Source organism: Oryza glaberrima, chromosome 10 (assembly GCF_000147395.1).
Source record: "Oryza glaberrima chromosome 10, OglaRS2, whole genome shotgun sequence".
Lineage (NCBI taxonomy): Eukaryota > Viridiplantae > Streptophyta > Magnoliopsida > Poales > Poaceae > Oryza > Oryza glaberrima.
Window position 1 is genome coordinate 22,350,443 of NC_068335.1, and position 24,264 is coordinate 22,374,706.

At 42.0% G+C, this 24,264-nt stretch overlaps 2 protein-coding genes across 4 annotated transcripts; both read right to left on the minus strand.

The window, feature by feature from the left end:
• Window positions 1-417: 417 nt before the first annotated feature.
• LOC127752494 (uncharacterized) lies at window positions 418-13,842 on the minus strand. Of its 3 annotated transcripts, none has more exons than XM_052277892.1 (25): window positions 13,573-13,842; window positions 13,242-13,463; window positions 13,059-13,169; window positions 12,916-12,966; window positions 12,718-12,818; window positions 12,450-12,540; window positions 10,718-10,849; window positions 10,421-10,627; window positions 10,230-10,308; window positions 9,736-9,830; window positions 9,566-9,652; window positions 9,413-9,487; window positions 9,287-9,334; window positions 8,101-8,196; window positions 7,777-8,006; window positions 3,936-7,384; window positions 3,733-3,782; window positions 3,485-3,565; window positions 2,946-3,017; window positions 2,758-2,863; window positions 2,617-2,680; window positions 1,824-1,952; window positions 1,619-1,736; window positions 1,057-1,133; window positions 418-926 (listed from the first exon to the last, which is right to left on the minus strand). In XM_052277892.1, exons 1-25 carry the CDS (start codon window positions 13,753-13,755, stop codon window positions 551-553), a joined length of 6,330 nt encoding a protein of 2,109 aa, XP_052133852.1. In that variant the 5' UTR covers window positions 13,756-13,842; the 3' UTR covers window positions 418-550. The 3 variants fall into 3 exon arrangements, with proteins under 3 accessions (XP_052133852.1, XP_052133851.1, XP_052133853.1); XM_052277891.1 differs by having other exon boundaries at window positions 3,733-3,806; XM_052277893.1 differs by lacking the exons at window positions 10,718-10,849; window positions 12,450-12,540; window positions 12,718-12,818; ... (2 more) ...; window positions 13,242-13,463; window positions 13,573-13,842 and having other exon boundaries at window positions 3,733-3,806; window positions 10,456-10,540.
• Window positions 13,843-17,768: 3,926 nt separating this feature from the next.
• On the minus strand, window positions 17,769-21,293 carry LOC127752496 (probable methyltransferase PMT21). The gene is made up of 5 exons (XM_052277894.1): window positions 20,735-21,293; window positions 20,089-20,430; window positions 18,748-19,991; window positions 18,549-18,626; window positions 17,769-18,407 (listed from the first exon to the last, which is right to left on the minus strand). Exons 2-5 carry the CDS (start codon window positions 20,377-20,379, stop codon window positions 18,188-18,190), a joined length of 1,833 nt encoding a protein of 610 aa, XP_052133854.1. The 5' UTR covers window positions 20,380-20,430; window positions 20,735-21,293; the 3' UTR covers window positions 17,769-18,187.
• Between the last annotated feature and the right edge of the window lie 2,971 nt (window positions 21,294-24,264).

The window sequence follows — 24,264 nt, forward strand, 5'->3', positions numbered from 1 at the left end:
TTATTGGTAATATACATACAGTATAAAATTATATGGTTTTGTTTCATAGGAGTTGAGTTAATTCCCCTTAATCTCGATGACAAAAGAAAAATATGTCTCATATTTTTTGATGAAAGAAATACTAGACAACTTACGATTTACACGGTCCTCCCAGCAATATAGCTCTTTATTCATGCAAGCAGAAGGAGAAGATGGAGGTATGACATCCACTACAGTCTAAGCGTGTGGGAACCTTCTCTCCTAGCATGTAAAAAGAAGCAACAATTTAATACATGATTAATTATTAGAAACAAAACTTGAAAATAGATTAACATAATTTTATGAAGCAAAAACTCTGTTTTATATAAAAAAAGACACCGTTTATCAGTTCGACAAATATCCGTGAAGAAAACGAGCGATGAAAAAGAACACCGAAGCCACCGATCGAAACAGCCATTGTCATTAGCCGCTCTGCGTACACATACATAATAGAGAAAAGTACAGTACAGGGCAACCAGGAGATAATCGATACAGTTCGTTCGTACTGGCAGCCAATTTGACCACAACCTGCTCAAGAATGCTTCCTCTCCCATTTCCCTTCTCGACGCTCCCTGCGTTCTACTACAACCTGCCTTGAGCTTGAGGACGACGACTTGCTGCCCCCCCGTGGGCCATGCCTCGTGCCAGCTTCCAAAGCCGCCGCTGATTCTGGATCTCCGACGCTGCTGGCGTCACCACTTCCCTCAGCATTCTCCTCATAATAATTTCCTCCTGTGCTAGTACGCTCGTCACTCGTAGTACGCTCTCGAGGTTGCTGCAGTATTGTGGGAAGGTTGCCTGAAAATGATCTTGTCGCAGACCCACCGGCCTCAACCCCTCCACCTCGGCTCCTTCCTTCCTGCTGTCCCCTACCGTTATCCCTTTCACGGTATCTCTCCCTAGACCGGCTGCAAAAACACCCATCACATCACACACATGGCAAGGGTAACAAACAGGTCAAGTGAAGTTTCATCAGAAGCAGTACGAAAATTTATTTATGGTGAGACAATGAGGCAACCGCCTACCAGCATAACACACCTGTTAGTATTGGCTGAAAACTCCCGCCTTGATGACCGCCCCAACTCAACTTGATCCAATTCTCGTTGAAGCTCTCTCTACAAAAGCAATCAGTATATGACATGGCAAGAAATATCAAATTCATGCAAAATGTTGAGTATCGTCAAAACCTACGATACTTCACCCTAAATTACTAGCCACAAAGGATGTGGCGAAACATCAAATAAACATGCGCTATCAATATGAAGTGAACCCACCCACCACAACATAGGAAGACATATACATATAGGGGTTGTTCAGATTGATGCCATTTCAAACCATACCAATTTTTTTTAAAGCTGCAAAATATGTGCATCCATTTAGTTTTTTTTACCAAGCTCTAGTAAATACATAAGAAATCCTACCAAAACTTGGCAATATTGCCAAATTGCCAAAGTATTGGCATCGCCAAAATTTGGTAAAGTTTATTTTTGCTACAATCTGAACAGGCCCATAGTCATATACTAAGCACAGAGTGCAAAGAGAAATACAAAGATTCTTGTTCGTCTAAAAATATGTGAATAAGAGTAAACTATTCTGGCACCTGAGTTTGTTTTTCTCTTTCCATATCGAGGTTAAATTGCAGTTCCCTAGACTTAACGCGCTCAAGATCCAGTTGTCGCTGTCTTTCGATTTCACGTTCCATCTCATGAGCCCTTTCCCTATACAGATAACACAACAAAGAAATAGGGATAGGAACATTTATATTGTTTCTGACATGCTAAATGACAAAGGCAACAACTCTAAACCTGTCAAGTTCTTGCAACAGCTCCATTTCCCTTGAACTAGTCTCCTCCAAGTATTTTTCACGAGTATGTCGGATAAGCAGCTTCTTTTGTCTGCGTGCTATAATTTCCTCCCTGAGTTTGGACCTTTCCCTATTGAAGAAGAACACAAACTATAAGTCTATAAATAAGACTAGCACTAAATTTGAAATTCTTCTAGAATTCAAATTGGTGAAAAAAAGGACATTTCACAAAGATAATAAAGAATTTTACAAGGAACTAGAGCTAAGGCAGTATTATACAGAAGCTTATCGAGCAATTCCAAAAAAAAAAAAATTCCAGAAAGCAAACATGTATTAGTAGAACTTTAGTTCACCTTAGCAGACAATCCGTGCCTCCTGGAGAAAATCACAGGTGTTATTTTTTTTTTAGCTTTTTAGTGGTCTACAACATGTATAGTTTTTTTTTTAAAAAAAAAATCCAAATGAAGTATAATATAGGAAAGTAATGTACTTTCTATTTTCACAAAAATATACTCTATGGGACAAATTGAGCCTATTTACTCATTAGTAGGCTGGTTTCTTCTCTTATCAGCATTTTTAGACGTTGAACAATTGAACCAATATCCAACCACTTGAGACTCATCATACCCAAAAGGAACGATCAAAAGCCAGGCATGAGCGCATGACATGCTGACTGGGCAGGACCATATATTATTGCCCATAGGCCATAAACCCCTAAAGGGCTTGGCAGGGCTGGTCTATTACCATGACAGAAAAATAGTTCAGTTGAAACAAATCAGGAGTTCAGGGCTTACAAGGACCGTATATCTTCCTGAATTTGCTGGAGCTGCTTATTAACCTCATTACCATCCTTATAGTCTGGAAATAGAATAATATCATAACACATCAAAAGTACATCGTTAATGAAAGGATGCCTTAAAATTCGTTAGTCTTACATGATGACATGTCCGGAATCATGGTGTCCTGGGGATGTACAATAAAGCTGTGAAGTGCTTTCTCATTTTTAACAATCTCCAATTCGATCTCTGCTTCTTCAAGTTCCTTAATGTTATGATTAACCAAGTGTCAGTATAAGGTGTTCAAAACAAAGGCCCAAAAGGAAAGCCCTTGTTGCATTTCTAACCTGATATTCCTGATCAGATCTTGTTGAGAAGAACTCAAAGTATGATTCAACAGAACTCAAAGAGGACAGCACCTATAAAAGAGAGAATCATGAATCGAGATAGACCAGCACTGACAAGATCAGGAAATATAATTTACAGCATCTTCTGGTATAGAGATAATAACCTTTTGAACAAAGAAACTATAATACAAGCACACTGCAGTGGACCAGTTGTGCCTATTGATTGCATGACGAATAAAAAATCCACAACAATAATAGTTGTCATCAAGAATTATTCATTTGGGCAAAGTAATTGCACTGATCCTGTCATTATCAAATTCTAAAAATAGATGCTCATTTGGCTCAATTAGGAGAACTAGTTAGCTAATTTGCAAGTATTGTCATTTATGTTGTACAGTTTAACTGTGCAAGCACAGTCAGCAGTCAGCACTGACAACCTAGTTTGAGTTTTTGAACTATAAGCAGTGATGTTTGAAGGCAGAGGATCAAGCAAGAAAGAAGAAAGATAGCCAACAATAGAGTTCCCTGAAGAATATGACCTGAAGAATCGATTCACGGATGCCCTTAAAATCAGTTTCGACTGGTTTCGCAGTAGATTCCGTGAGAAGTTCTTTTACGACCTAAGGGAACAGGTATGCAATCAGTAATCAGTATTAGAGACATGTACAAAATTCTACTGAAGCTACTTCCCTTTGTCGCGCTATGGTATCAACTCAACCACAGAACTGATTTTTAAGATATTAAAATAACTTTTAGGTATGAGAGAGAGAGAGAGAGAGAGCACTACAGTTTTAGCATCAGATTCACTTCTTAGTTGACACAGTGCTCGGCAGAGATCTTTCTCCATATCACCAAAGCATCCTAGTAAGACATAAAAAAGTTAGATAGCATGGTTAATTGGTAGTTATTGATCTTGAAAGGATGTACAACATAATTTACATGTGTTTATGCAAAAAAGAAAGTGCAGATTGTTAAGGAGCATAAATTTACCAGGTATTGATGTTTGCATATTTTCCAGTTTTCTCCAAACACATTCAGGTATTAAAGCAATATCTTCAGGAGCAGAATAGAGACACGCCCTTGAAAGCAACAGCAAAGACATTCGTGTCAAATACCCCTGTTCTATTGCATAAGAAAATTGTTCCGCACCATTAAGGATGCTGTTACTGGATCCAAGAAAGGACTGTAGATGATTTCTATCAACAAATGGAATGTATTCAGTAAGCAAAGCCAATGCATGCTTCCTTAATAACATAGAAGAATCATAGAAAGCCAATGCTGCTACTCGGTCCCAGGTATGAGTAACCAAAAGGGATGTTACTGTTGAACCAGATGAGAGTGAATTTTGCTTATAAGTAGTATATTCAGAATCAACTTTAGTTGTACTCATAATAATCCTCCCAAGTTGCTGCAATGCAACAGAGCGCTGTTCTGGTTCAGCATGACTCAACAATGTGCAGAAAAGATCAATCAATGAATTCTCACTGTTCTTAAGGCCTTCAATTCCATAAGAAACCAATATTGATAACCATATCTCTGTCTGAAGCCTCCAAGATATCCTGGGTGCATGAGAGCAGAGGTGTTTCATTGCAGAAGATATGACATTAAGAACATTATCCCAAGCAAGAATATTTGGAAGCTTAATCATATAATCGAGCATAACTGATGCCACCTGCCAGCACTGCTTCTTCTGATTTACTAAAATGGTTTCTGCAAGACCTTGGAGAGCACTCTCCCAGTGTTTTTGGGAAAGATCAGTGGATATTTCAGTACCAACCTCTTGTTTGATGCTACTATAGATCATACCTCCTTCGGCAATAGACTTTAGGCATTTTGCATACAGCAAACATTTTGCAATCGATAAAGATAACCTAGAGGCCAACTGAAGGTGCCATTTCCAACTGCCCTCAATAGATGGTGCAAGGTTTGACACTAACCTCTCCAGGGCACCACAAAATTCTTTAATACAAACAGTATGTGGGGAATCAACTCCCTTTGAATTTTCACCATTCTCATGATATTCTGTGGACCTCCTCTGTACCTGTGCTACACTGGCCTGTGCTTTCTTGTTATCCATGGTGTCATCTGGACTTGCGGAGTTAGCAAACTCTGTAGACTGGTTTCTCTCAGAAAGGACATGCACACCAAATAATTCAATATTCTGAACTAGTATAGTTTCACAACCATCAATAAATGCCTGAAAGCCTTGTAGATAACTACACAACAATGATGATGGATCAGAACTGCCGAAGTCTATCCATACTAATAATGAGCCTAATATCTCAATCCTCCTCTTAAAGGACAGATCAGGAAATAGCGAACCCAGAATGAATATGAGAAAGGGCACCTGGTTCTTATTGCCAGGTGTATCCTCTGATTGTTTACCAAACTGGATTGTTTCAAATAACTCTTCAAAACAAAGTAACTCAAAATCACTGCATTCAGTAATATCACCTGATACATTTCCATTATCAGTACTCTTCCTTAAGAAGTGTGAGATCATTGGCTTCATTAGGCACAGCACAGAATCAAGGAAAGCTACATCAGTGTAAGAAGCTCTACAAAGTGACACAAGAATGTGCACCATCCGTGGCATTTCAGGAACAATAACTTCCAAGTGCTCAGCGACAATTGACTCAAGTAGGTAGAAAACAACAGCCTTTGCCTTAGCTGCAATGTTTCCTTTTAAACTATTAACTCCGTTTGCAAATGCAAGATGCTCCCTAATATTTCCAAGATAAGGCCACAGGCACATTTCTGAAAACCAACAAAGAACATCATGCACTGCACTTTTTGGGAGACATTTTAATTGTAACCCAACAGCTTCCAAAATGCTTTGGCCAAATGCATCAAACTTTTTGCTCATACTCGGAAAGAAGAAATGCAGTTCAGGAAGTAAAATCTGAAACAATCTCATGCTTGGTTGGTCTGACAGCAAAGGTTCCTTCTTAAGAAGCACATAGTTATTGCAACCAGATTGTTCAATTTTAGCAGACTTGGCCTTCTGAGTAGTAACACCACCCATCAAAGAAAGTTCATCGGTGAAAATTGACAGCAAAGATGTAAGCTGTGAGAAGTCAGAGGCAAGAAATAGCTGCTCATTTAAATATTCCTTGGCATAACGGGACACTGCCATCCATCCAAAAAATCGAGGTAGTGGACTAGAAGACCTGGAAAAATCTGATATCTTATGTATCCATGCTGATGGAGGAACCAGACTTTTAAAACGGAAACCATCTCTTTTAATGCTGACAAGTTCTCTAGTATTATCACTGCCAGACGAAGCAAGAACCAGCTTCTGGAGCAGTGCCCAACGTCTTCGTAGATAATGTAGTTTTACTCTATCCAATTTATTATTCCTTGCATTAACGGAATTGTAAAGACATACAAGTTTTCCATTGAGATCTTCGGCGGATTTCAATATGATATCGATCACATTCTCTGGTGGACAAAATAGATCAGTTGCTGAGTGCAACAAGAACAACAAGCTCTGGAGGAGAATTTCGTTAGGAGAGTGTCCTTTCCTTTCAAATTGTTTCATGATAAAGTGACAAAGCATAGCCTGGTTCTTTCTGACCAAAGTTACAGCATCAGCAAGGTGTCTAGCCTCTGGTGAAATTTCTATATATTGCTTGCCATCTTCAACATCATCTGGAAAAGGTTTCCCATCAGGTATCTTTCCCTGGTATTCAAAATCATATCTTGCAGCTTGCATGAGTAAATCCAGGACCGCTTTATCTCGTTTATTCTCCAAATTATAAATTTTCATGAGATCAATATCTTTAGCACGCAGATGTTTCGCCTCAGAGAAACAATTTCCTTGGATCAATTCTGCATGAATACGTTCAATTTCATCCAAAGACTCCGAATTAGAATGGAAATCCAAGAGAAAGAGTGGATTAACATAGCATTCAGCAGCTAACAGAAAAGCATCTATTCCAGCATTATGCCCCTCAACTGTAGGTTCTTGTTGTGTGCATAGATTCAGTGCTAAGCGCTGAAATTCTAGAGCTCTTAATTCACAGTCCTGATAGTTCACCAGCTGCAGATAATCAGCATGTGCATCATAGTAATCAGCAGCAAAAATATTATCTAACTGAAAAAGGCCAGCTGGTAATTTTCCATTACTTTTTGTGTCCTCTGGGAAGTTCTGGTCCAAATCTGTACTTATTTTCTCATGCTTTTTTTCTTCCAAAGTCTTTGTCAACTCAGATTGCTCTAATTCTTCTGGAGCAAATAAAGAATTGCACTGTTCAAGAATATCTTCCCTGGGAGTTGTTTCAGATGTATCACGCCCATCAGCATCTTCAGCACTGCAGGAGTGCGGTGGACAGTTTGGAACTATCAGAGATATTTGATCAATCTCAGGCATCGAACTTTTGCAGAGGTCTATGTCAGGAGGGAGTGGCATATGCGGATCCAAGGTAGAGAGAATAACACTGCAAATCAAATCTAGATTTAGCATGTTTTTACCAGCATACAAAGTAGGTCTGAGCTAGAGAAATGCTTTAATGTTTAAGCCGTCAATCATATGTGCATGCTAAAGTCACACGGTTTACCAGGTTCTATGATACATCCCAAGTCCTCTTTGGTTCAAACTTGGGTGCATATCTTTCTTATTAGCTAAAGGCAAAACTAGTTCCTCCAAGATATTCTTTTTTTCTGCAATGATGAAGTTCAATTGCATGCTTCCAATGGAGAATTTTGTGACCAGAGGAAGTCACAATTAAATAATGACAGTACTATTCTGGTTCTCATCAACCATGACAAGTTCAGATCAATCTTAATGGCAAATTTATGATAAGCATGTAAACATATAGAGTTCACCAACCTTGTGGCAACAGCACCACGACGCCATTCAAGTTCTAAAGAAGGGAGAACAGCAGGCCTCTTCACTGCTGTACGAATAATATTTAACGAAATATTGCAAGCACTTGCTTGCTTCTCCAAATGCACAACAGACACATCACCAAATGCCATTGCATCTGTCATAACACTTACAGAAGGATCAATAAAAGGATCTAGCATCTCCAGAATGAAAAGTAACTTATGTTTGACGTCCTGAGAGTAGGTAAATTTACATAATACAAGTTAAGGAGTCTGTAAAACAAATCACCAAGGAAAAGCTCACTTTCAGGAGGAAAAATGAATGTACTTTATATTCTGTGAGAACATCATCCATATGGCCAGATATGGCCAATGCAATATACTTCAGTGCTGCACGAGAACGAGTAAGAGATTGACCAACTCCCTGAAAAACATTAAAAGAAACAAAACCATTTGATCCCACATAAATTTGGGTAAATCATGACTTGAAGTAACAAAGCAAATCATCAATATTAACTTAGGATGGCAAAAAGGAAAGGCGCATAGTCATGGTAACATACTCCTTTTGTAGTGAGAAAACATGACCAATATTGTCATACCACCTTCACACATAGTATATTTAAATGCCTTCAAGAGTCAACCCAAAATAAAAATAAATAAATTGAAGAATTGATTTCTTTATTTATTAGTTATTGGTACAAAAGTGTCAATCCTATAGAAGTATGGTAAGATACAGAAGAGTAAATTATGTATGCTCTAATAACTTGGCAGATGGGTAGAATCTGGTGCAAGAATTTGAAAATGAGCCTCCAGGTGAAAAAGACTGGTCAGGTAGCGTGTTTTTATCATAGAGCATGCCACGCATGATTTTTTCCACATCAGCAGATAACATTGGTTGATACCTAGGAGGCCCATGTCAACGCTAGCACGTGTCAACTTCGGATTTGCAAAAATATTATCCGGACTTTTTCGATGTTTTCGCATCGCTCACATTTCTACCTGGGATCTGTTATGCTCAAGATGCAGGGTCAGCACACTCGACGGACATGGTCCATTGCCATGCACTCTGCCATGATGATACAGACACTTCTGCATGTGCCATCTATCATCTATGTTGCTGTCCACTCCAGGATACACAGAAGATATGCACAATTGTGCATACGACAAGAAGGTGACTATCCACTAAAAAATCTTACTAGAAACACACAACAGGAATAGAATTGCTGAGCTTAGGGAAGAGCACTACAGGTAGTTGATTGATCACTTGATTGATATTCCAATAGCAGAGTATGGTGGTGCATCCAGATCTGACTTCGCTGTGTACTTTTGTCCAAGAGGATCCAGATTACATACCACACATATCTTCAGCGACATGCAAAATAAAACTCCAGCCAGCCAAGTGTTCTTATAATGCGTGGGCAACTTACTCAATATAGAAATATGCCAGATTACATGCATCAAAGGTTAACATAAATTATGCCATGCTAAGTTTTTTTTCTTTAACTTGTACATACCTGGATAATACCCAGGAGATCCTCCAGAAGTTCAATGGCAAGGTCTACCTGTTTAAAGAGTATACAAGGTTGTGAAAAAGATATGGATTGTAGAAATAAGTGTGGGGAAAAATCATAAAAAGAGACCTTTGCCGTGATCATGGGTACCCACGGTGATAATGGTCCCCTGCATAAGTCAAGCAAAACACAGGCTGCTTTTGCCTAACAATGAAAATAAGAGACATCACTAATTTTCAGAAGAAATGGGATATTTTTGTAGGAGAGAGTTATGTAACAAACATGTGATGACAGGTAGGATGAAAGATAACCAGCACAGGCTCTGAGAAGAGGATGAAGAACTGATGACGACATTGACATTGTAGCAATCTGCAGAAACAGTTAACTTGAGGAATATTAAGTGATGTCCGTGATGCATGACAAAGCTAATAAAATAGTGCCAATTCAGGTACCTGAGAGAGAGCTTTATGAACATTTGGATGATTCCATTGGCTAAGACAACCATCAATCTGTTCAGTAGAACCAGGGCTAAGTGGAGGACGAAGTGCTACAGGAACACGAGAGAGAAAAAGCATACTATCAGTGACACCAGTCAACAAAGCCATCTGTGTTGTACCTTATGCAACTGCAGGAATTCCCCTTCTCTAACTCAACGAATGGGTGAAGTCAGGCAGTTAATCACAATCATCCCAAAGCCTTAGGCCCATGCCAACGGAGAGGCCAAAGGATAAATCCCAGAAAATCCACAAAAACAAAGGTGTCATTATGTTACACCAGTTGGCAAAGGCCTGTCATCACTTGGTATATATAGGATAAGATATGAATGAGCATGGGGGAATATGTACATTATTTGGTAACAAATGTTCTATCTATTCACATTTTTTTTGGCCATTTGGATCAAAAAGTAAAAAATATAAAGCACAAGTGTATATGTTCCACTTAATACCTGGAAGCAGAGCTTGAACAAGTGGTAAGACAGACCACATGTCTGAACCTTTCTCAGCAAGCTTGCAACATAACAGAGGCTACAATTGAAACCAAAAAGGTTATAAAGGTGTTCTAGAAAAAAAAACAGAAAGTAAATGCAGAGGAACTGAAAATATATACAAAGATACAACTTCAGAGTTCAGACAGAACCTGTGATGAAGCTGCATATAGTATATGAAGAATACCTTCTTCAACAGCAGCAATATCCAAAATGTTCAGAATAGAGGCATCAAAGCAATTCTCCGATAAGCTAAATACATCTCCAAACAAACTAGAGTAGTCTGTACAAAGTACTTGGTCAGAAGCATCATCTAACAATGGATCGGGCTCCAGAAGTTCTTGCAGGACCTTTGATGCCTAATTTCAAAATAAATACATGTCATGAAAACCCTCTGAGGGGAAGAGTTTGTAATCAATAAGAAAGGAAAAGGACATCAAAGAACCTACTTTCAGGCAAACAATTCCAAGGGCTCTGTCTCTGTGTGCTTTCCTTAAGAGCAGTACGGCTGTTTCAGATCGAAATGCCAGAAAACAAGCAGGCTGAACAGAAGATGGACTCCGTGATCTCCTAGGTTGTGTCTGGAGGGAATCAAAGAATTCAGAAACTGAAAGGAGCAATTAAGATAAATGCCCATATGAAAAACGCATAAATCCTAAATACTCCCTCGGTTTCATATTATATGTCACTTCGGTTTTGTCCAGTCAAACCTCTTCAAGTTTGACCAAGTTTATAGTGAAGTGTACTAACATCTAAAGCACCAAATTAGTTTCATTAAATTCACCATTAAATATATTTTTGTAGTATATTTATTTTGTGGAAATGTTGCTATATTTTCTTATAAGCTTGGTCACAAAAGAGGTTTGACTTAGGACAAACCCAAAATGATTTATAATATGAAATGGAGGAAGTAGGTGATAACTACTCCCTCTGTCCCAAGATACATAACTAGAAGTTGTTATATTTTGGGATGGAGGTAGTAATAATTTACTACTCCCTCCATTCCATAATATAAGGCGCAACTACTTTTTCGAGATGTTTCATAATATAAGGAATGAATGCATGCTATTAACTAGCACTTCTTTTCCACTAAATTATTATTTTTTAAATCCTCCATACTCAAGATCTTTAATTCTGTTGGGTGCATGCATTATATTTACTAGATAAATACCCCGCCGTCTTTCTGTGGGAAATTAAGTTGTATAATATGTACAAATAAGCCACAATATATTTTATAACCAAAACAAAATGACCTCCTATGTTCTATACGATTTACACATGGTTCCAATATAGTGCAAGGTGAACATATTTTATGTAATTGATACTTATGAATTTTGAGCCTAAAAATTGAGATTGCGTGGTTTTATGAGAGAAGAAAGAAGAGACTATGTGTACCATAGATCTATCATCCAAAGGCTAGAAATAATTGAGATGATGTGGCTTCATGAGAGAAAAGAGAAATAGCATTAACTACACTTAGTGGGGATGAACTATAAGTATATAGGATTAGGATGATCCAAACTATGATGTGATAATATCTTGGTTTTTGGGTTAAGGGTGGTTGAGCCTTATATTTTGGAATGGAGGGAATAATTTATAATATTGACCAACCATCCCAAATTGTCTTATTGGTTTACATGATGATTTTTATGGAATACAGAAAGCTCCAGTAAAATATAAGAAAATGTGGATGATTTACATGATACTACTTTTGGTTTCAAAAAAGAAACAAGTTGTGTTTCTTAGTTTTCATTAAGTCAAATCTTACATAGATATTGCAGCCTACAGAGTAATAGTTATGAAGGACTTTTTGTCTATTGGATCCAACCATAAAACCTATCTAATTTTATTATGTCACTGTGGGGATGCATCCTGCCATTAGCTTCTGTTCCTATAGTTCAAGGTAAGGTCTAATGGAGCCAGGTGTCTATACCCTTAGTTAGCACTATGAATTCCCGTAGTCTCTCGAGAAAACAATGTGCTGAAGATTAAGGTTAGGTCTTACAGACACTTCACACAAATGAAAATTGTGTGTTACTAAAGCAGCAAGTGCAACAGCACCATTTAATCAAAGCTTTCACTCTTTCAGCATATATCAGCTATAACATTTCACATTATCATAGTGCAATGCAGAAACTAGAAAGGCGGTAGAAGTACATTGGAAAGAAAAAAACTACATGCCTCAAAGTTTGAAGAAACCGTTGGAGTAGAAGCCAAACTACTTTTCAGAGCATCTGAATCAGCAGAGCTAATTAATGATTTAGTAAAATCCCTGTAAAATAAGAAGGTGTTTCAGATAGCAGTGCTTGCATGTAGGTGTGCGCACACATGTTTGTGCAGCAACCTGCACAAACACATAAGCTGTCCGAAAAATAATCTAGGACAGCACAGAGCTTAGTATAAAAAAAATAATTGATATGCAGTTGAATGTTGAACAAGGAACTGGCACCTTTCATTTGTAAGTTGGAGGATTGGATAAAATGGCCCAGCAAGCAGAGCCAAAAAGTGTACACTGCTCTCTGGAGTGTCTGTGACACTAGCGAGGTCAGCCTGCACTCAGATAGACAGCGGCGATTAAAGGGAAACAACAAAGGCACAACATACCATACATGGACATGGGGAGATGCATGCTAGTCGGAAAGCTTACCTCAATCTGGGGCAGAAATGGTGGTAGCCTGCTTGCAATGTCTTTGAGTAACTAATATCAAAAAAATTGCATGATTAGAAGAAACTTATATGTTGCCAAGACACAGACAGAAGTAAGAAGAAGAAGAAGAAGAAGAAACAAACCTGGAGGTGGATATTTTGAGAGGATTGTTTGTGTGCAGTGATATGTGGCAATAGGTAGTTGACTAGAGGCTGGAGGTCAGGTTCCAGTCCAGGTATAGGGATTCCAATGAGCTGAAGAAGAAGAGTGACTTATTACTCGGAATATATCCGGAGGAAGAGTAAAAGTTATACTAGTAGTTGTACCTGGATGAAGAAGATGGCGATAGGGTTGCCGCGCATACAAGAGATGCGGACGTAGCGGCAAGGGGTGTGGTTGGCAGGATAGAGTATGTCGCGCTTGGGAGCCTCGCAGCGCGGGCGAACCTTGACGAAGGTATCTGGCTTGTTGTAGCGCAGGCCGGCAGTGATCTCCCACTCGAGGACGGACTTGTTGTAGATGCGGATGTGGGAGAGGAGGCACGGCTCCTGCAGCAGCAAATTCAGCAATTCATTCAGGGCCTCCTCCTCCGCTACCGCTAGAGAAGGAGACTCCTAGTTAGAGAGGGGGAAGAAAGAACAAGTCGCTAGTACGCACGCTGAGCTCGAGCAGGATCCACTCCTTGGTGTTGGTGGCGGTGGACCAGTGGGAACGCAGGTCCGGCTCCAGCACATTGGCCGCCTTCTGCGCCGCCGGCTCGCGCGAAGACGCCTTCACCCGGAAACCCAGCGCCCCGACATCATCTCCCCACTCCGACGATGCCTCCCTCTCCGGTTCCATCGCGCAGCGCAGCGCAGCCGGCCTCCTCCTGCGGCTGCCTAGAGGTAGAGGTAGAGAGGAGGAGGAAGGGGAGAGTCCGAGTCCTAGTCCTAGTCCGAGGAGGAGGAGGGTTGAAGACGACGACGGCCCACACAGATAAGAGTCGAGTCGATATCGGATGGGCCTTGGGCCTTACTTCCTACACTACATTTTTTAGCCCACACCACACCTTTCGCCCCGCCGCAGACGGCAGACCACACCTTACAACTTCTTCAGTTGCCTTCGTTTTGGATGATTGGATCCTCTCCTCCTCTCCCGCAGGCGCAAGGTGTTTGATGAAACGCCTCCATGCATGTATGTACACGAGCTGTGTGTCTACATCTCTGTCTCCTTTAATTTCAATCTCACCAACCTGGTTGTTAACTGTGAGTCTGAAATTCTGCAGGAAGCAGTTTGTTCATCCAACAAAAGTTTCAAGAATTAGATACTGTTTCATCTATCTAGATCTGGACTAGACATATACACCCTGTCACACTGAAAGCCGGCCTGATCGAACTCACTGATTTGTGTGCCTTCACACTCTGCAATCCTAAAGGGTCTTCGCCATTCACACTCCTGCACTGCTCTTGGTATGGTGCCTATATATTATCTGCTGACTCGATCCATTGTCGCGTGCCTATCTCTAAGTGTGGTACTTTCTCTAACCTGCAAATATATTGCATTCTAGCTAGCCTTTCTGCCTGCAAATATATAGTATTGTACTAACTGATTCAAGTACTGATTGCATTGACTGCACCTTTTTGGGATAGTTTAACAGTGTAGCATGGACTTGATTGGGGTTATATTAGGTGCGCGTGTGTGTGTATACACCAATACACCATGGTATAGTACATACCATGGTCGCATTCGTACGGTGTCTCCTGTGGACTTTGTTGAGTACCCACCTTGCTTACAGATGGACCTATAAGTTCCATAGCTTGCATTGACTGCACCTTTCTTGACTTACAAGCACAAAGGCTCATTTTTTTAAGACATCATCCCTAGATTAAATTAAAACTTTACATGAAGCTTGAAAACATAGCCAACGTGCTTCTGTTATTTTTTTTACTTTTATTTTCGCTCCCAATTCATTGATTTTGTCAAAAGCAGATTAATTCATCTCTTGGTGAATCCTTTCAAAAAAATTCATCTCTTGGTGAACAAAGAATCATTATATACCATTTCCATTATCTAAAAAACCAAAGAATTATCAAGTTTAATTACTGAACTGATATAGAGTTCTAGACTTCTTTTGAGACAGCTGTGCTTTTCAAATTGCAGATCATGTACTCTAATCCACACACAAAACAATCTGTTAGCTCTTTTTTTTTTAACGGAAAACAGTACTAGAGTGCCTTTTCATTGAATAGAGCAGGAGAAAATACAACCCCTAGGGGCAAAAGAAAAAAAAATCTGGAGCCTGTAGCTATACACTATACAAAGTGTGGGATTAACTCGCGCAGCCGCTTTACCCCTGCTAAAGCCCAAAGGTTAGCCTCTTCTTTGATTCTCGACATGAGGAAACTTGTTGCCACCTCTTTATGGTCAAAGATTCGCCGATTTCTCTCTTTCCAGATTTCCTATACAACTAGCATTATGAGTGATCGGAGCCCTTTTTTCGAAGCATTTGGCGTGTTTGCAAGGTTCTCCCACCACTGTTGCACTGACAGTGCCTCCTCCCATTGAGCCGGCTCAATCTGCTGGTAGCCCACCCATCCAGCAACGAGGCCCCATATCCTTTTAGTGTATCAAGTGGCAATGAGATGCAGCGCCGTCTCAGCCTCGCAGCGGCACAGAGGACAAACACCCATTGTTTTGCCATCCCCTTGTCGCAAGTCGATCTGAAGTCCATACTCTATTTTGAATGATGAGCCAAGCATGAAATTTGCATTTCCCCGGCGCCTAGGCTTTCCAGATTAAGGAGTTGAAACTTGTGCTCGGTGTTCCTTGACATTGCGCATGGTAGGCCAAGGAGGTCGTGTAGCGTCCGCTACTTGTGAATTTCCAGGTAATCTGGTCCGGTTCTCCAATGCCTAAGTGGACATTCCGGACCGCTTCCCACAGGACAACCAGTTGTTCAACTAGTTCTACTATAATAGGCGAGTGTGATTCTAGAGCCAGGTCCTGAACCCAGGTGTCCTCCTCCTTTCCATTTCGAATAGACCTCCCTCTGTTTTTAGAGATCGCATAGACCAGTGGCATGAGGTCTCTGGGTCTTTGTCCCTCGATCCAGGCGAAATCCCATAAGTGCGTCGTGTTCTCATCTCCAATTGTTATCTTTGTTGAGGCGGCGAAAAGACTCCTGTCAATTTCATCGCAGGGCGTTTCCAGTCCCACCCAAGGCTTGGTCGGATCCTTCCACTCGTGCCATAACCATCGCAGCCTCAAGGCCCTCGTTAATTTCTCTAGATCTAGGACTCCCAATCCTCCCTGACTGGTTGGCAAGCACGTCTTTTTCCAGTTGACTTTACATTTTCCTCCGGTGATATCTCCCGTTCTGGCCTAGAGAAAGCGACGGCGCTGCTTGTCTATTTGCTCAAGGGATTCCTTCGTGGTTTTCAAGGCAGTCAGGAGATAGATAGGTTGTGCCGTAAGCACAGATTTGACGAGCGTGGTTCTTCCAGCTGCTGCCATGTTCTTCCCTGTCCAGTTTGTTATCCTTCCTGAGATTTTGTCAAAGATAGGTTGCAAATCCGCCTTTTGTAGTCTACCCAGTACCAAGGGGAGGCCCAAGTACTTTATGGGGAAGTTTGCTCTTACCGCCGGAACGCCCTCAAGAACCTCCGTCAACTCAATGGTGTCACATCTGATGGCCGCCACTTGGGATTTTTGAAGGTTGGTGACGAGTCCAGTGGCGGTGCCAAAGCGATGTAGGATGTCTGCAAAAGCCGTGACATCGCCTCGAGTGGGGTTAATGAAGATGACTGCGTCGTCCGCATACATCGAGGTCCTCAGACGGGTCGTTCTCCCTCGCAACTTCGAGATTGCACCGAGCTCTGTTGCCTTTGAGAGGATTCGTTGCAGGGGGTCAATTGCAAGTATGAATATCAGTGGTGAAAGGGGGTCCTCTTGTCTGAGGCCTCTGCCATGCTTAATTCGCTGCCCTGGCGAACCATTGAGGAGTACTTGCGAAGTTGACGTTGAGAAAATAGCCCCCAACCAATCTCTCCATCTTGTTGGGAAACCCCTTCGCTATAGCAAGGCAAGAAGGTAGTCCCAGCGAACGGAATCGAAGGCCTTAGTTATGTCTAGCTTGAATAGCAACATTGCTCGCTTCAAGCGGTGGTATCTTCTAGCTATGTTTCTTACGAAAAGGAAGTTGTCATGAATGCTTCTTCCTTTTATGAAGGCACTTTGATTGACCGAAATCAACGTATGCATGTGTGGCCTTAGCCGCAGCGCAAGCATCTTGGAGAAGATCTTGGCGATACTGTGAATGAGGCTAATTGGCCTGTAGTCCGCGACCCCCTCAGCCCCTTCTTTCTTAGGTATTAGGACGATGTTCGCGGAGTTGAGCAGATTTAGATGTGCATATGAGATTATAGATTGAGTCTAAGACCAGAAGAATGTCTTCTTTGATGATTTCCCAGCAGACTTTGAAGAAGATCCCAGTGAAGCCATCTGGCCTTGGGGCTTTGTCGGTGGGCATCTCCTTAATGGCCCTATGCACCTCTTGCTCCGAGAAGGGCTCCCCTTTTAGTTTTCTTTGGCTTACAATTTGATATTCTCAGATGTAGTGTCACTGAAAAGTATGCCAAAGCAAGTGCTGCTGGTTGTGCATGGTGGTAGTGTACTGATGTGCCTCAGAAAAACAGTGCTTCGTCATGCTTGTTAGGGCAATTTGATTGCACATGGTAATAGTATTGTTTTTTCTTGAATAATGGTAATAGTATTGTTACTCGTTATATACTCTCCCTTCATCGATCGTGATTTGCAACAGCAAAACCCACAGCCAACTCTTGTTAATTTGAGGAACATATACCAACAACAATATCTTACTCCTGTAAACATTCAATTAAAATAAATATATAGCCGTTCCTATTGTTACAATCGTAGAAACAAGCTATGGCTAATACAAATGAACATGCTATATAGTAGTATAAAAGTAACTTACAGTTGTCCATTCTAAAAAAAAGTAATAACTTACAGCTGCCTCTTGGTGGTATTAATTAATTGGTCCCCTAATAACTATAAAAAATAATTGTGTGATAAGGAAGTATTGGATCCTATATTGGAGTATTGCTCATTTTATTTAATTTAATCATTATACGAACGTTCTTGTATCAGAGTGTGAAATCTAGTGGGAGGGTGAAGTGCCTTAGGTGGAGCACTGTCTTGAAATCGTTGAGCAGATTTACATTGTGATCCCTCCAGGTTCGATCAAGGTGAGGCTATCAAGTTATTGATTTTTTTTTCAATGCTGGGTGTTCTTTCCTGACCAAAGCTTTTTCTGGCAGATGAGGACCTTCTCCTTGTCTGCCTTGTATTCGGTGTCATGCTTGTCACAGTTCCATCTCATTCCTTTGGTAACGGTGGCTACAGAATCCAGAAAGTAGGCGTTCTCGCGGATTATGGCATAACCCGTGGGACGAAGGATACGGTCCATCTCAAGAAGTACAAACTTCATCTCGCACCTGCAATTGCAACGTACGGTAAGTACGTGTTAATTGCACTTATTAACTGGATGGAGTATTTCTTACTTGCTTTCTTGTGAATTTAAAGTTAGAAATATAATGCTGAATTAATTAAATTGCAAGTGTACGTACGGTACGTACCTATGAGACTCTGCAGTAAACAAGCCATCAAGATGCAATAGATCGTACGTCCTGGGGTACGTAGAGAATGCCTCACACCTACAGTAGTAAGTAAATAATAGTAGAGTTGATTGGAAGTAAATAATAGTAGTTGAATAATTAATTAAGCTCATGCATATGGAGTAGTAGAAGAATGAATTGGATGAATGCAAATACTCACCAGTCGTGGTTGGTGCCGATGAGGCCTCTGTCGAAGACGACGCCGAGGGAGTTGGGTCCGTAGGAGGAGACGACATTCATGACCCAGACGGGGTCCTTGATGAGGCTGGCGGCGAAGCCTCCGTAGACGGTGTTCATGTCCATCACGTTCCTGATCTTGTCGCTCCCCAGCGCCGGGAGCAGAGCCTTGTAGTGCTTGGTCCGGAGCTTCCACTTGCCATCGTCGTGCTTGAAGGCGGCGGCACTGCTCCCGGGGACGGTGGCGATGCGCTCTGGGGCGACGGCGAGGCGCTGCGGCCACTTGGGGGTGGCGTCGAGCGCCAGCTTCTTGTAGCGCGAGGAAGTGGAAGAAGGCGAGGTGAGGCAGGAGCGCATGGGCACGTACCAGGCGGCGTCCGGGTCGACGCTGTCGTCGCACTTGGGAGGGGAGGAGACCGGCGTGAGCTTGTCGTAGCAGGCAGGGTCGGTGGACTTCTGCCACACGGCGATGTCCCCCTTCTTGCTGTAGGGCTTGAAGCACATGGAGGCGAGCGTCTTCTTGAGGCGGTCGAGGTCGGCCTTCTGCGCGGCGGCGGTGGTGTTCCAGCCGTGCCAGCGGTTCTCGTAGTTGACGGGCGGACCGGAGAGCGCCCAGAAGCCCCCGGGGCGGAGCACGCGGTGCACCTCCAGCAGGTAGAGGCCGCCGAACTCTGTCCACGGGATGAGGCACCTGGAGCAGTGCGCCATGTCGAATGCCGCGGACGGGAAGGGCAGGCGCTGCGTGGAGATGATCCCCAGGATGGCCGGGATGCCCCGCTCCAGCGCGAACTGCACCTGCGCCTCGTGGTTGTCCCTGGGCGCCAGCGACAGCGTCAGGATGCCCCGCCCGCGCCCCAGCAGGTCGCCTCCCCAGCTGGCTACGCCGCATCCCGTGTCCAGCGCCGTGCGCACCGTGCCGTCCCTCATGCCCGGGATGAGCTCTGCCATGAGGTCTGCGTAGGCTCCGACGCCGTTGGGGAACATGGTGCCGCCGCCGGGGAAGATGAACTTGTCGCCTTCCTTGCGGAGCCAGTGCTGGTTGGACTTCTGGCTGTTGATCCAGTCGTAGGGGACGTTCCTGTACCAGCACTGGTCCTTGCTCTTGGGCCACCGGATGGGCGCCTTGTACCCCTGCGGCGGCGGCACCAGGCACTCCTTGCGCTCCACCGCCGGTGGGCAGTGACGCTCCATGAAGCTCAGCCGGTAGTTGCCATACTTGCGCCAACGCTGCAGATCAATCAGATACATCTCATCAGAATCAGATTGCTGCCTGCCTGCCTGCCTGCCTGCTGAATCTGAAATTAAGAAGCTAGATTGATAGTACCTTGGGATCGGTGCAGGGAGTGTAGTCCTGGTAGTCGGCGGGGCACTCTGGGAAGACGACGACGGCTTTGGTGTTGGTGTCCTTTTGAATGGCAACGGCAGAGGCAGAGGAGGAAGAAGAGGCCCCCTTGACGACGATGCCATTGACATCGAGCAAGCTGCGGCCGGTGCTGTAGATCCCGCCGAGGTAGAAGGAGAAGGCGCAGAGCACGACCAACAGGAGCGCCACCGGCACGGCTCTCGACCGCCCTCCCGCCGCCCTCTCGGGCTTTGCTTCCTTGCTGTACTTCATGCCTAGCTAGCTCTCTGCCACCGCACTCCACTCACTCACTCACTCACTCACCTATATATATATATATATATGAGATTAATCAACCATAGATTCACAGGAGGAAGAGATGCAGATGCATAGGTCTCAAAGGAACGAGTCCCTTAAGATAAGGAATACTAAAACCAACCAACAAACAAACAGCCAACAATTAAGTACCCTGCGTTATTCCTGGCAACGTAATAGCGATCTATTGATATTGATATTTGGTACTAGTGTACCATATATCTATCTATCTATCTATCTATCTATATTTTGTTGCCCTGTGATCCATCTCAAAAGGAGAAGACGAACAACAAGTAACAGAGATAGTTAGTACCTGGGGGACTGCAGTGCCGGCACCCGATAGAGAGTATGTAGAGTAGTAGAGCTTGATTTGAGAGGGATGACCCCAAGAGAAGAGAAGAAATAATATCGATCAACTAGTAGCTGTTTAATTATGTGTGTCGGCAGCGGCGGGATGGAGCCAGCGGGCAGGGATCACTCCAGAATCCAGATAGGAGGAGGATACAGCAGCGGATTACTTTCCTAGATACTACAAGACAATTAATCAATCGGCGTTCAGCAGACTCTTGCATGCATGGCGAATCGAGAATTGAAGCAAGAGAACGGTTGCAGCGGAGGAACCGGGAGAGAAATGTGGAGAATTGCTAGCTCTCTTTTTATAACTAACCAAACCCCCAGACAAACCTAGCAACAAACAAACAAACAAACAAACAATTCGACTCGAATATATATTACTAGCTAGGATTGCAAGAATTAAATGTTTTTTTTCTTTGCCCCCAGCTACTCTGCATCCATGGATCGTCGATCGAGCAGAGCAGTTTTCATTTAAAGGCCTAGGAGGAGGAGGATAGCAGAAGAAACATGCACTACAAATAATACTAGAAGAGATGGATGGTGGTATGGTAGCTGCCCATTAACCAGTTAGTTACCGGCCCGGTTAGGCGCACGCCCATCTGGACTGGACTGGCCATCCTCCTTTGAAACTACCGGCCGGAGTAGCTTAATTAGTCCAAATTTGTGAGACTTTGGCCGACTTATTTTAGCATCGAAAAATATACTACATTGTTCACCACATTTAATTTATCCACCCCTCTCTTTGATTATATTAGATTGAGGAGTTAGAAGGGTGCATGTGACATGCAATGCATGCCCTTAATAATACTCTGTTTCAAAATATAAGAACTTTTTTTTATCTCGACACAATTTTCGAGGCACTACTTTGACCAACGATATATATAATTAAGACGTTTTAGATAAAAAGATATATATATTATGATGATTTGTTTAATGATAAATCCAGTAACATCAATATAAAATGATTGATCTTTTTTTTACTTTAATGATCAAATTAAAATCGTTTGTTTCTTTATATTTTAAAATGGAGGGAGTAATGTTTAAGCATTTTCACATGCTATTCTCACTACCTTATAAGTTAAGCCGATCTCAATGTCCATCATATCAGTATCAGTTTGGCAGTGGTACACTGGATGCATGCATGTCATGGATTCGGCGGATTTGCATTTAGCTTAGCTATCAGCGAGTGATCGATCGATGTGGTGAGTGCAGTGGACTAGCTAGTGGAGTATGAGCTAACACCACCCGCGGACACTAGCTAGCTTTTGACGGACGCGCAATTGAGAATAAATAATAATAATAATAATAATAATAATAATAATAATAATAATAATAATAATAATAATAATAATAATAATCAACGCAACTCAATAAAGCTATCTCGATCGTCAGGTCAGACCCAGCTAACACGTATGGTCCTCACAATACACTTGTTGCTAGTAATACTTAATTAACCTGCATGCTCTCCAGTAGCAAAATTAAGCACTTGTCTCCAGCTTTATCCTATTAATTCAATCCCTTAAAAAACAAATGATTTGTAGGACTATATATATTAGTAGGGTTTGATAAAAAGGGTTTATTAATTGTTTGTCGAGTGATTTTATCGTTGTTTGATACTGAAAATCGATGGATCGGAGGGAGTCGGTGGATCGTGAGCTGCTAATAGTAGGGTCCCATGCACGTGCAGGATGCGCCGCTCCGCTCCGCGCCGACGATCCAACCATCCAAATCCAACGCGGGCGCGTGACTTTTGTTTGGAAGGATCTGCGGCCTTAAATTCGCCTTCATTTGCCTGCCTGTCAACCAACGAATATTTGTTTTGCATCTGTCGGTGCCACACACACACTACTACACTAATACACTAGCACTACATATATAATAACCATGTCAATTAATTCCTCCGTTTCATAATATAAGTCATTCTAACATTTCTCATATTCATATTGATGTTAACGAATCCATACATATATATCTATCTAGATTCATTAAAATCAATATGAATTATATATATATCTATCTAAATTTATTAACATCAATATGAATGTAGAAAATACTAGAATGACTTATATTGTGAAACGGAGGGAGTAGTACTTTAATTAGTACTTTATTTAGTACTCTACTCTCTCTATCTAAAAAAACTCAACTAGAAAGAAATGTGACCTTAGATTCATTGTATTAGGAGGGGTCATATCCCTTTCTAGGTTGAGTTTTTTTTTTCGAGACGGAGAGAGTATATTGCTAGCACCTCGAAACAACCCATTGCATATCCACTTCCAAGATAATTAATTATATATATACATAATATCATCATGAGACCTCACGTGGAACCAAACTAGCTAGCTAGTGATCTAACTTAATTAGATCGAGCAAATATTGTCACCTCGTGTGTCTCTCCATCCCAATTTCTATCACATCTACTCCTCTACCTCCCGAGCAAAGCACTTCGAACACTATCACTCCTTAGCAGTGCCCCTGAGTTGCTTCGGCTCTTCAGCACGCACTGTCGTTCGAGCACATTTGTTTCCTTCCTACACGTACCACACCCCTTCCAAGCCCGTATAGCCTATCTTGAGTTCACCGTATTGATATTCAGAGATCCACTGGTGCATCCTTCGTAGCTAGATCAGTCAACGACGCAATGTCCCAATCTCGATCAGATGCCCTCTGCTCTCTTAATTTGCCGCCTCTTTCCTCTGCCACATCGATCTTCCCATCGCCGTTGGCTCCTCCCGATCTCTGGCCGGTGCCTTCTCCAACTGTTTCCCAAGTGCCACCACACCTTGTACTTAACCTCGCGCCACATCTTCTCCTTCTCCTACGGTCCGTCAACTCTTGATCGGTGGCACTTTTTAGCCATGTTGTATCCTAAGCATCGACGCGTCCTCCCATGGTCGGGCGTGCCCATGCATGGTCGATGGATTAAGCTCGAGCTTTGTTTATTTGGTTGATGTATTCAGCTTATGTTTGATACTCCCTCCGTTTCAAAATGTTTGACACCGTTGACTTTTTAGCATATGTTTTACCGTTCGTCTTATTAAAAAAAATTATGAAATATGTAAAACTATATGTGTATATGAAAGTATATTTAACAATAAATCAAATGATATAAAAAAATAAATAATTACTTAAATTTTTTGAATAAGACGAATGGTCAAATACGTATTTAAAAAGTCAACGGTGTCAAACATTTTGAAACGGAGGGAGTATTAAATTTGGGATATAGTGAGTGGATATAGAAAGTCTGTTGGAATGCGCAGGACGATGGAGTCCTTTATATGAAGAGGCTGGCTAGCTAAATGGAGATACAAAGAGCAAATTTTGAACATGCTCCTTGAAAATGGATATATGGGATAAGTAGCTAATTATACTAGCGTGCAACAGGAAATTAATCGATTAATTAAAGAGATGATTCTACAAACCGACCATTATTCTGCATGCATGCTTTGGTAACCTGTCGTCCTCCCTCCAGTTGTCCCGGTCGGATCTAGA